Here is a 12,625-nt window from a genome sequence, read left to right as displayed (position 1 = left end):
ATTACTCAATATATCAGTGGCTTTTTTCAGCTCCAGAATTTCTGCTTGATTCTTTTTAATTATTTTAATCTCTTTTGTTAAATTTATCTGACAGGATTCTGAATTCTTTTTCTGTGTATCTTGAATTTCATTGAGTTTCCTCAAAACAGCTCTTTTGAATTCTCTGTCTGAAAGGTCACATATATCTCTGTTTCTGGGATAGGTCCCTGGTGCTTTATTTAGCACATTCTGTGAGGTCATATTTTCCTGGATGGTCTAGATGCTTGTGGATGTTTGCCAATGTCTGGACATTGAAAAGTTAGGTATTTATTATAGTCTTCACAGTCTATGCTTATTTTTACCCATCCTTCTTGGGGAGGCTTTCCAGGTATTCAAAGGGACCTGGGTGTTGTGATCTGAGTTTTGGTTGCTGCAGCCATATGTGTGTTAGGGGACATTCCAAGCCCAGTAATGCTGTGGCTCTTGCACTTACAGAAGTACCACCTTGGGACCAGGCATGGTGGCTCATGCCTGTAATCCCAGCACTTTGGGAGGCCAAGGTGGGTGGATCACTTGAGGTCAGGAGTTCAAGACCAGCCTGGCCAACATGGTGAAACCCAGTCTCTGCTAAAAATACAAACATTAGCCAGACATGGTGGCAGGTGCCTGTAATCCCAGCTACTTGGGAGGCTGAGGCAGGAGAATTGCTTGAACCTGGGAGGTGGAGATTGCAGTGAGCCAAGATCATGCCACTGTACTCCAGCCTGGGCAACAGTGTGAGACTGTCTCAAAAAAAAAAAAAAAAAAAAAAAGAAGTGCCACTTTGGTGGTCTTGGATAACATCTGGAAGAATTCTTTGGATTACCAGGCAGAGACTCTTGTTCTTCTCCCTTACTTTCTCCCAGACAAATAGTGTCTCTCTCTCTCTCTTTCTCTCTCTCTCTCTTTGTGTGTGTGTGTGTTTGTGTGTGTGTGTGTGTGTTGAGATGCCTGGAACTAGGGGAGGGATGACACAAGCATCCCTGTGGCCACCACCACTGGGAATGCACTGGGTCAAACCTAAAGCCAGCACAGCACTGAGTCTCGCCCAAGGCCTGCTGTAACCACTCGCTAGCTGCCACCTCTGTTTGCTCCAAGGCCCTAGGGCTCTACAATCAGCAGATAAAGTCAGCCAGGCTTGTGACCTTCTCTTCAGGGCAGCAAGTTACCCTGGGCCCAGAGTGCATTCAGAGATGCCGTCTAGAAGTCAGGGCCTGGAGTCACAAAGCTTAGGAATCTACCTTGTACACTATTCTGCTGCAGCTGAGTGGACACACAAACCGTAAGACAAAGTTCTTCCCACTCTTCCCTTCTCTTTCCACAGGCAGAGTCTCCCCGTGGCCACTCCTGCCACAGGGCTATGGGGAGTACTGCCAGACTACCACCAGTGTTCACTCAAGGCCCCAGGGCTCTTCAGTCAGCTGGTGGTGAATGCTGCCAGGCCTGGAATTCACTCTACTGAGAAGTGGGCTCCCCTGTATCCCAGGGAAGGTCCAGAAATGCCATCCAAGAACTGAGACTTGGCATCAAGGACCCCAAGAGGCTTGGTGCTCTACCCCACTGTGGCCAAGCTGGTACCTAAACTGTAATACAAAGTCCTCTTTACTCTTCCTTCTACTCTTCCCACGCAGGAGTCTCTATAGCCAACACAGCTGAGAATGTGCTGGATATCACCTGAAACCTGTATGTCTCAGAGTCTCACCTAAGGCCCATGATGTATACTATCTGGTTACTGCTGCTGATTATTCAGGACCTAAGGCTCTTTAGTCAGCAAGTGTCCTAGCCTACTATGGCTGAGCTGGTATCGAGGTTTAAGACAAAGTCCTCTTTACTCTTCTCAAGCAAAAGGAAGGAGTTTCTTTCAGAGCTGCATGCTGCACTGCCTGGGGTTGGTGTAGGGGTGGCACACGCACTCCCTTGGCCACTCCAACTGCTGTCTCACTAGATCACCTGCCCCCCAAGTCCACTGGTTCCAATCCAAGCCCAGCACGAACTAGGACTTAACTAGGAATTGCAGTCCTTGTGGCCTAAACTGCCTTTCAAGTTTATTTAGAACCCCAGAGTGCTTTAGCCCACAGTGGTGAGGCTTGCCAGCACTCAAGCTCCAACCACTAGGATGGACAGTTCTCCACCGGCTCTGGCTGATCTAAATGCCACCTTCATGGACCATGGCTGAGTTCTGCCTGGTGTTGCTTTCCACTGTGACAATGCAGCACTGAGTTCCAATGCAAAGTCCCACTGTCACTGAGCTCTCCCAACCCTAAGTGCCCGGATTCTCCATGCCATACAGCCACTGCCAGGGGATGGAGGGGGTGGGTGTCAGCAACTGAAGACTGTCTTTCCTACCCTCTTCAGTGCCTCTTTCAGTGATGTGAAGTTAAAACTAGATACTGTGATTGCTCACCTGATTTTTGGTTCTTATGAAGGTGCTTTTTGTGTGATTTTTAAATTTTGTGTTTCTGCAGGTAGGATGATCAGTGGAGGCTTCTATTTGGTTTTCTTGCTCCACTTCCTGCCTAAAAGCTGTTACTTTTAAAAACCAAAATTAGGAAGAGACTTCTGCACGTTTGTTGGAACATTTGGTCTTATACCTTCTGTAGCAGTGGTTCTTAATGAGGAATGATCTTGCCACCCAGGGGATATTTGACAAAGCCAGAAAATGTTTTTGGTTGTTATAACTGGAGGGCGGGTACTACTGACACAAGTGGGTAGAGGCCAGGAATGTTGGTAAATATCCTTAAATGCACAAGACAGCCCCTACAACAACAAAAAAATTATCTGGCTCGAATTGTCAGTAGTGCCCAAGCTGAGAAACCCTGTTCTGTGCCTGTATTACTCTAGTGACAGTTGATCACAGCTATGTTTTTTAAGCACTGCAGGGTCACAAATCATCAAACATACAGATGTTCAGTGTATTCTGTTTACTCAGGACAAGGCTATTTAATAAGACTAAACCAAAAAAAAAGTTGTTTTTTTTTTTTTTAATCTGGTTAAGCCTAAACCTAAGTTAACTAGATAATTCAGTTACCCAAAATATTTTATTCCTCAGTCATCCTGGTTGAGATTTTACTATTTTTTGTTATATTTTACTTATTCACGTAGAGCTTCTTAAAGATCAGACTTAATGAAGCATAACATCTACTTGTGATAAAAACAGGAATAAAGAAACATACTGGCTGGGCACTGTGGCTCATGCCTGTAATCCCAGCACTTTGGAAGGCCGAGGTGGGTAGATTACTGGAGGTCAGGAGTTCAAGACCAGCCTGGCCAACATGGTGAAACCCTGTCTCTACTAAAAATACAAAATTAGGCGGGAGTGGTGGCGTGTGCCTGTAATCCCAGCTACTCAGGAGGCTGAGGCAGGAGAATCGCCGGAACCTGGGAGGTGGAGGTTGCAGTGAGCCGAGATCACGCCATTGCACTCCAGCCTGGGCAAAAAGAGTAAAACTCCATCTCAAAAAAAAAAAAAAGAAAAGAAAAGAAACTTACTGCAATATAGCCTTGAAAACATCATTAAAAGCTAACTTACCCATTTCAAAAATTATCATCAACTCATGTTCTAGAATAGGAATATGGCGTTAAACTAAGCTAATTTGCTAGGCCTTAGACTCCAACCGTACTCCTTTTCTTGGATATACCTGTTTGAAATGTCCACACACTGGTCCAGGGAAAGGGGAGCAGGGGTTTCATTATATACACCAGTATTTTAAATATATATTAGCTAACATGTTTTGAATACTTACTGTGTGCTGGGTATTATGCAGGGCACTTTGTATTCTCTTATTTAATTTTCACCAAACCCTACTAGTCGATATGATTATCCCTACTCTTCTAGGAAACATCTCTCTCATAGCTGTCTTCCTGCTCCAGTATGCACTGGTTGCTCTCTAGGTGTTACATAACTGTTACTCTGAGACTTCCTTTCCCTGTCTTTCTGAGATTCCTCTATGCTCTCCTATCTTGAATCCCCTGCATCTTCCATATCACGGCACACTCCCTCATTTTGGTGAAGTATATCCTCCATTACCTCCCTGAAAATACCAGTATCTGAAAATGTCTTTATTCTACCATCATAATTGAAAAAGATAGTTTTTCTGAATGTAGAATTCTACATAAGAAATATCTTTCTCTCATTATTTTGCAGGAAGTACTCTCTTATCTTTCAGGTTTGTGTATTAGCTACTTTGTTACTCTCCAAGCTTTTAGAATTTCTTTATCTCTGGTGCTCTGAAATGTCACGGTGATGTGCCTTGCAGCAAGTCTTTTTCCCCTTTCATGCACTTTGCCTAATATTCAGTGGGCCTTTTTATTCTTTTTTATTTTTTGGAGACGGGGTCTCTGTCACCCAGACTAGCGTGCAATGGTGCGATCTCGGCTCACTGCAACCTCCACTTCCTGGGTTCAAGCAATTCTCCTGCCTCAGCCTCCTGAGTAGCTGGGATTAAAGGCATGTACCACCATGCCCTGCTGATTTTTGTATTTTTAGTAGAGATGGCGTTTCACCATGTAGTTCAGGCTGGTCTCGAACTCCTGACCTCATGATCTGCCATCCTCGGCCTCCCAAAGTGCTGGGATTGATTACAGGCATGAGCCACCGTGCCCAGCCAGCCCTTTTATTTTTAATATTCTCTTCCTTGAGTTCAAGCAAAGTTACTTAAAATGCTTTTTTGATAATGTCCTCCCTTTCCTCTTTTCTTTCTGGAATGCCTATTATTTCGATGTTGACTTTTGAATTTTCTCCTCTAATTTCCTTATTTGAAGAATCTTATAGTCTATTGCCTTTTAGTTCTACTTTCTGAGAATTTTTTTAACTCTATCTTCTAACTCTATCTTGAAGTTTTTGAGTTATATTTTTTATTTCTAAGAGATATTTCTTGTCCTCTAATTGCTTCTTTTTTGCAGCCTCCTATCTTGTTTGACAGGTGGTTCATCTCCTCTTATCTCTGGGAATATTACGGTTTTTCTGAGGTATTTTTCTTGCAATTTGACTTGATTCTTATTCATCAGACTCCCGTCTTTCATTTAGGTCTGTGTGTTTCATGTTATAAACTTTCCCCAAATATTTAGTAGTCCTTAACTGCCCATAATGTATAAGATTCCAATATTTATTGGAAGGGTTTTGTTCATGGGCATCTACTGACTAGTGGACTTCACTTTGGGGTGAGCAGAGAGAATTAGTCATTTTATTGGAAGACTTCCTGGATTTAATATCTATAAGTCTGTCTCATTGGGTTGCTTAGTTGTTCCAGAGAGGAATTTTCTTTCTTGGGAAGTATATATTTGTCTGCCAGTATTCTAGAAGCCAAGTGAAACAAAGGAGTTGGAGAGGTCCTTACAGTTTGGTATTAGGACTTTCACTCATTCTCTCACTTATCTCTCTGCTGTCATCTACTCTTCCAGTCTCCCTTTTTTCTTTCTTTTACTGTTCATGTAAATTAAATCGGACAGCATGTACTCTTTTGTGTCTTCTTTTTATAGTTAAACTTTTCTGGCCAGGCGCTGTGGCTCATGCCTATAATCCCAGCACTTTGGGAGGCCAAGGCAGGTGGATCACCTGGGGTCAGTAGTTCGAGACTAGCCTGGCCAACATGGTAAAACCTATCTTTACTAATAATACAAAAAAACTAGCTGGTTGTGGTGGCACATGCCTGTAATCTCAGCTACTTGCGAGGCTGAGGCAGAAGAATCGCTTGAATGAGGGAGGCGGAGGTTGCAGTGAGCCGAGATCGCGCCATTGCACTCCAGCCTGGGCGACAAGAGCGAAACTCTGTCTCAAAAAAACAAAACAAACGAACAAAAAAAACGCTTTTCTTTGAGATTTATATATGTTATTTTGTATATCCGTTCATTTCATTTCATCGCTGAGTAATTCTACTAATTGTATATCCCACAGTTTTATTTTTCAAAGGACATTTATTTCCAGTTTAGGCTATTATGAATGAAATTCTGTGAACATTCTTGAAGAAGTATTTTAGAGGATATTTGTTTTTATTCTCTTAAGAAAATACAAGGAGCAGAACTTCTTGGTCATATACTGGTATATGTTTAACTTTATAAGAGAGTTTTGATTGCACCACACCCTGACCAATATTTGTTTTTGTCAGACTTTTTTTATTTTAGCTATTCCAGGGGGTTTGAAGTGGTACTGCATTGTGATTTTAATTTGCATTTCCCTGATGATTAATAGTGATAAGCATATTTTCATATAATATTTACCATTTATTTATCTTCTTGTTTGAAATATCTGTTCAAGTCTTATGCCCATTTTAATTGGATAGTTTTTCTGTTTATTATTGATTCATATTATTGACTTATAGTAATATTTTATGAATTGATCTCTTTATTATTATGAAATGTTTCTTTTTATTTGTGTCAATACTCATCATCATGAAATCTAATTTGTCTGATATTACAGCCACTTATACTTACTGTATACCTGATTATTTTTTCCATACCTTTATCTTCAATTTATCTGTATATTTGAATTCAAAGTTCATCTCTTGAGCCTGAAAGTATTAAGCACCTTGAACCCGGATCTTTATATCTAAATATGATTCTCCAGTAAAATTTATCAGGGTTCTCTGGAGAAGTGGCTGATTGATTGTAGAGCAGGGATAAGAAGAGTATATGCTGAACCTGAATCATTTTTGTGGTGCCAAAAAGTAAGGAATTACACAAAAAAATTGAGAAGATATCAGAAATGCGCAAAAACTAACCTGAAGTGACTCTCAATGACCATATCTGGGACAATTTGAGTAAAAAAATAAGTAACAATAATGGATTATATCTTATAAGATAATATAAAATAAATATCAATGAGTCTATGATGATATAAATTAGAATGTATAAATGGGAGGAAGGGGAAAATTCTTTACTCAAGCAGAATAATAATTAATTAATATAAAAAGAATAATGGAAATGGTAGAAATAGAAAGTCAACATTTGGCAAGCACCACAGTAATAATTGTTGCAGGCAAGAATCATCAATGGATGCTAAAGTTTGTGGGAAAAAGTTTGATGAGAAATGGGCTATTTACATAACCTCAAAGGCTTTTCCCACAAGATACTGTTAATTACAAAGGGGAAAATATTGAGAAACATGGAAGACAGCACCTTAACCAAATGATTGAAGTTAATACCATTAGTAATGCAGCAAATCAGTATCGTGTGCCTCCTGATATGATGCACTGAGAAGGGCACAAGCATCACCTTTATGGTATTCTTGCAAAAAATGCATAATCTAAATTCAACCATGAAGAAATATTAGAAGGATGTTCTATAACTAGTCAGTACTGCTCAAAAATGTCAAGATTATGAAAGACAAAGGAAGACTAAGGTACTTTCCAGATTTAAAGAAATTAAATAGACAGGACTACTAAATGCAATATATGAGTCTGAATTGGACCCTGGACTAAAATTAGGCAGACAGTTGGTAAATTTTGAGTCAAGTCTGTAGAGTAGTTAATAATATTTCTGGTTTTGATCGTCATAATATGGTTATTTAAGATGTTAACATTTGGTGGATCTGGGTGAAAAGTATATGAGGATTCTCTCGCAGTATTTTTGCAATTTTTTAAAATCTGAAATTCTTTTAAAATGAGAAGTTGGCTGGGCACAGTGGCTCACACCTGTAATCCCAGCACTTTGAAACACCAAGGCAGGAGACTCGCTTGAGCCCAGGAGTTTGAGACCATCCTGCGTAAGATGGCAAGACTCCATCTCTTTAAAAAAAAAGAAGAAAAAAAAGTGAAAAAAAAAAGAAAAACCTTTAATAAAATATTTTTAAACAATAATGATAGATGTCTTTTATAGGCAACATATGGTTAGATTTTGCATTTTTATTCAGCTTGACAATCTCTGTCTTTAATTGGACTAGTTTGTCATAATTTATATGGCTGGATTTAGCTCTCAGAATGTGCAGTTTATTTCTGTTCCTCTCATCTGTTTCTTTGTTTCTCTTTTCCTGCCTTATTTTGGGTTAGTCAGATATTTCCAATATTCCATTTTAACTCTTCTCTGTGCTTTTTAGCTCTGCAGTCAATTAATGATTAACTTATGTCAATCATACCACTTTATATAAAATATAAGTCTTGCAACTATAGATTTGATTATTCCACCTATCTTGTGCACAATGTTGTCATTTTTATTACATCTACATATATTTTAAACCCATAGTATAGCGATACAATTTTTTTTTTGTATACAACAATTTGTTCTTTAAAAGATTGAGAAGGTACCTTAAAAAAAAAAAACTTTACCCACATATTTACCATTTTCTGGTGCTCTTTATTACTCTCTTTAGATCTGAATTTCTATCTGGTGCCACTTATCCTCAGCCTAAAGAACTTCCTATAGCATATTCTGTAGTGCCGACAATTTGTCTGCTGATGACAAATTATCTCTACTTTATCCGAAAGTATCTTTATTTTCCTTCCCTTTTTTATGGATAGTTTTTGCTAGATACAGAATTCTTGGTACATTTTCCATTTCAGCACTTATAGATATCATTCAGTTGTCTTCTGGCTTCCATTGTTTTTGACGAGAAGTCAACCATTATTTGTATTCTTATTCTCCTGTGTGTAATGTATTATTTTTATTAGGCTGCTTTCAAGATTTTCTGTTTATCTTTTGTTTTCAGCGTTTAATAATGGTGTGCCTACCCATGTTTTCTTTATATTTATCCTGCTTCAGTTCACTGACTTTATTGACTGTCTCAGCTTGTGTTTTTCTAAATGTGTGAATATTTTGGCTGTTTTTTTCCCCAAATATTTTTCTGCCCTATTACCTATCCCCTTTTATGGAACTCCAGTTACACATATGTCAGACTGCTTGAAATTTTTCCACAAGTTCCCTTTATTTTTCATATTAGATAAATTCTGTCTCTATATCTTCAAGTTCATGATACTTTTCTCCAGTCATCTTCAATTGTCTTTTAAACCCATCTATTGAATTTTTTTATTTCATGTATTATATTTTTCAGTTCTAAAATGTACATCTGGCCGGCCGTGGTGGCTAACACCTGTAATCCCAGCACTTTGGGAGGCTGAGGCAGGCGGATCACCTGAGGTCAGGAGTTTGAGACCAGACTGGTCAACATGGTGAAACCCTGTCTCTACTAAAAATACAAAAATCAGCCAGGCATGGTGGTGCATGGTGCATGCCTGTAATCCCAGCTACCTGTGTGGCTAAGACAAGAGAATCACTTGAACCCAGGAGGTAGAGGTTGCAGTTAGCTGTGATTGCACCACTGCACTCCAGCTAGGGTGACAGAGCAAGACTCTGTCTCAAAAATAAAATTAAATAAAATAAAATGTGCATTTGATTCATTTTTAGTTTCCCCTTCACTGCTGAGGTTCCCCATCTTTTCATTCATTATGACCTTATTTTTCTTTTAAGTACTTTGAACATCTTTATAATAGCTGCTTTATTTTCCTTGTCTGCTTATTCCATGATCTGCGTCATCTTGTGGCTGGTTTCTGTTAATTACTTTTTCTCTTCCTACTGGGTTTTTTTTTTTTTATTTCTTTGCATGTCTAGTAATTTTTTTATTGTGGGCTGGACAATGAATATAGTAACTAATAGAGACAGTGAATTTTATTATATTTCCCTGAGGAGTGTTGATTTTCTTTTTTTTTTTTCTTTTTGAGACGGAGTCTTACTCTGTCACCCAAGCTGGAGTGCAGTGGCATGGTCCTGGCTCACTGCAACCTCTGCCTCCTGGATTTAAGCCACTCTCCTGCCTCAGCCTCCCAAGTAGCTGGGATTACAGGCATGTGCCACCACACCTGGCTAATTTTTGTATTTTTCATAGAGATGAGGTTTCACCATGTTGGTCAGGCTGGTCTCTAACTCCTGACCTCAGGTGATCCGCCCACCTCGGCCTCCCAAAGTGCTGGGATTACAGGTGTAAGCCTCCATGCCCAGTGTTGATTTTTGTTCTAGCAAGTTAACATAGCTGAACTCCAAATTCTGCTTCCCTTTTGGTGAACATCAGCTGAAATCAGTGCTGAGCCCTCTCAGTCTTCCATCTGTTGATTTTCACTTGTTCAGTTCAGAGTAAAACTAGGGATTTAGGTAAGAGTTTATATATAGATTTGGAAGAACTCTGGTGGCTTCTTTTTTTCTGGGATTTTTCTCCTCTTTTTCTAGATATGCTGTCAACCCCAAACTAGGCCTTCTGACTCCTCAAGCCAGTAATAGTGCAGATTTCAGCTTAAGTTCTAGGCTCTCTGCATTATGTGGACTGTAGAATACTACTAGAGGAAAAGCCATATAAATACTGAATCTTACCTAGTGTAGTTCCTTCTTTGAAGGATTGACGTCCCTCCAGTTTCTGCTTGTTTGGGGTCATTCTGTTGTACTTTCAAATAGCTCTTTTAGTATTTTGTCACAGAATATAATTGTTATCTGCAGAAGGATTAATCTAATATATGCTACTCTGCCATTACCAGAAGTTGTACCACATTACTTTTTATTTTCCATTGATGCTGCATATGACTGAATAAAAAAAAAATTCTACATTTTCTGTGAATGGTGGCACTATCTCATCAAACTCTTCTAAAGGAATTGAGCGTATTACTAATTATATTTTTTCTTCTTTCTCTTATAGACAAGAGATGATTTCCTAGGTCAAGTGGATGTTCCACTTTATCCATTACCGGTTGGTATAGGTGTCCATGATTTTCCTTTTGTGCTTATTTTTTTAATTTAATAAATACTTACATATATAATATAGCTACTGTAAATAATTGATTTATCAAATGTATACTACTTTTATTTATTGAGCATACTGTTTTCTAAAAACTCATTTCAATTTTCCGTTTCCATTTTCTCTTTAAGATTTCCGTTCATGAACCCCAGTGAGAAATAGAGAATTTCTGATGTTTGTTGGCATTGTGAAAACATTGTGTAAAAAAGATTAGTTTGAAAATATTCTGCTGAATAACTAGAATGAGGAGTGCCTAAGCTCACAGAAGAAAACTAAGATAGTTTACGACAATGGAAACATAAAACACTAAGAATCAGGACTAAGAATATAGCAAGGAGAAAAACAGATTCAGGAAACATTGCAAAATAGAACATTATTGAATCACATGTCTGACATGGAGGCTTAAGAAAATAAGCAAGAAGTAAAGATAATACAAGTTGAACTTGGAAGATAAGAGTGGCGTCTCACGTAGAAAAGTGAGGAAGAAAAGCCATTTTGTTTTGAAAAGCAAAAAATTTATTTTTGGACAAACAGTTTTGATAGGAAACAAAGAAAATGAAAGTTTAAAGTAGACTGCTGACAGAGAGATAAAAATCAGCTAGGCAGGGAAAAGGGACTGGAAGGATTGAGTGTTATCACTGTCCAGATAACAGCAGAATCTCTGAGAATAATGGGCTCTCCTGATGAAAGAGATAAGAACGGAGGGCCAGCCATTGACCCTCAGTCAACGTGAGTGGATCAGAAAAGAAAGAGAAGACAGACAAGGGGAAACAGGAAAAGAGCCAAGTAAAATAATGTCATGAGAATTTAAGAAAAGAGTTTCAAGGCAGACTGGGTAGTTAACAATGCAAAACATCAGAGAAGGATAATAAAAACTAACAACTGCTGAATTTTAAAGAAAGAGAAAAAATACTTCTTTTTCAGTCTTGTGAGTTATATTAATTGGCTCTCCACAGTCTTTCCAGAGCATAATCTTTTTTTTTTTTTTTAAACAGTGTGCAGGACCATAAGCTTTCAGTAATATATTTAATCCAGTCTTAACTTTCCAGGCTGTTGACTTTTTTGATCTCCTAGAATTATCTCTATGCTCTAACCAAGCCAGCCTGCAGACATGTGCATAGTCCATGTTCTTTTGGGATGTCAACATACTAACCACTCTATACTGTTTTTCTGCTTATTCTCTTCTGCCCTGCCTTTGGCTCCACAACCCACCTGCTCAGCTAGTTTTCGTTTGAGTTGTGATGTCGGCTGCAATTCCTCTTGAGCAGGAAAGTGAAAGCACTGTCAAGTTAGCATTTGATAAACTAAAGCTACTTTTTTTCCTCACTTCCAACTTAAATTATGCCTTAGGTGATAGTTCATGAGTATTCTTGAAAAGTACATGCTTTTGGTGTTATAGATATATTTTGAAAACCCACTATTTTATTCTAGACAGAAAATCCAAGATTGGAGAGACCATATACATTTAAGGATTTTGTTCTTCATCCAAGAAGGTCAGTAAATATAAAATAATAGCATATTAAATTTTTTATCTCTTCATTACACCTTACAGTAGCCTTATTAGAAATTCCGGGTTTAAACCTCTGTAAATAAGCTACTTCTAAATATTATTATTATTATTATTATTTTAAAAGCTTCATTGCTATTTCTGATTAAAAGTACTGTATGCACATTGCAAAACATTCTGAAAATACAGAAAGTGATCACAGCCTTTTGGGAAAGATTCATTCTCCTAATACTTATCAGACTAGAAGGCTATTTATGTCATATTGTCATACTATGCTTTAAAAAATCACAAACATGAATTCATCTAAAACCATTACCTAACTCGACGTGCACAAAGCCAATTTCAGAAAAACCTAACTATATTTTGCATACTTAATATTTCAGAAGACTCAA

At 38.3% G+C, this 12,625-nt stretch overlaps 1 protein-coding gene across 2 annotated transcripts in view; it reads left to right on the top strand.

Moving 5' to 3' along the window:
* Positions 1 to 12,625, top strand: part of NEDD4 (NEDD4 E3 ubiquitin protein ligase) — a 165,041-nt gene that overhangs the window by 106,841 nt on the left and 45,575 nt on the right. For both annotated transcript variants that reach the window (XM_003827870.5, XM_003827871.6), the window contains 2 exons: positions 10,628 to 10,678; positions 12,158 to 12,219. In XM_003827870.5, coding sequence (XP_003827918.1) covers positions 10,628 to 10,678; positions 12,158 to 12,219 — 113 coding nt within the window. The remainder of the gene's footprint in view (positions 1 to 10,627; positions 10,679 to 12,157; positions 12,220 to 12,625) is intronic.

The sequence above is a fragment of the Pan paniscus genome, chromosome 16 (genome assembly GCF_029289425.2).
Source record: "Pan paniscus chromosome 16, NHGRI_mPanPan1-v2.0_pri, whole genome shotgun sequence".
NCBI classification, from domain to species: Eukaryota; Metazoa; Chordata; class Mammalia; order Primates; family Hominidae; genus Pan; species Pan paniscus.
The sequence above is the reverse complement of the archived record's forward strand: the minus strand, read 5'-3'. Positions and strand labels throughout refer to the sequence as shown.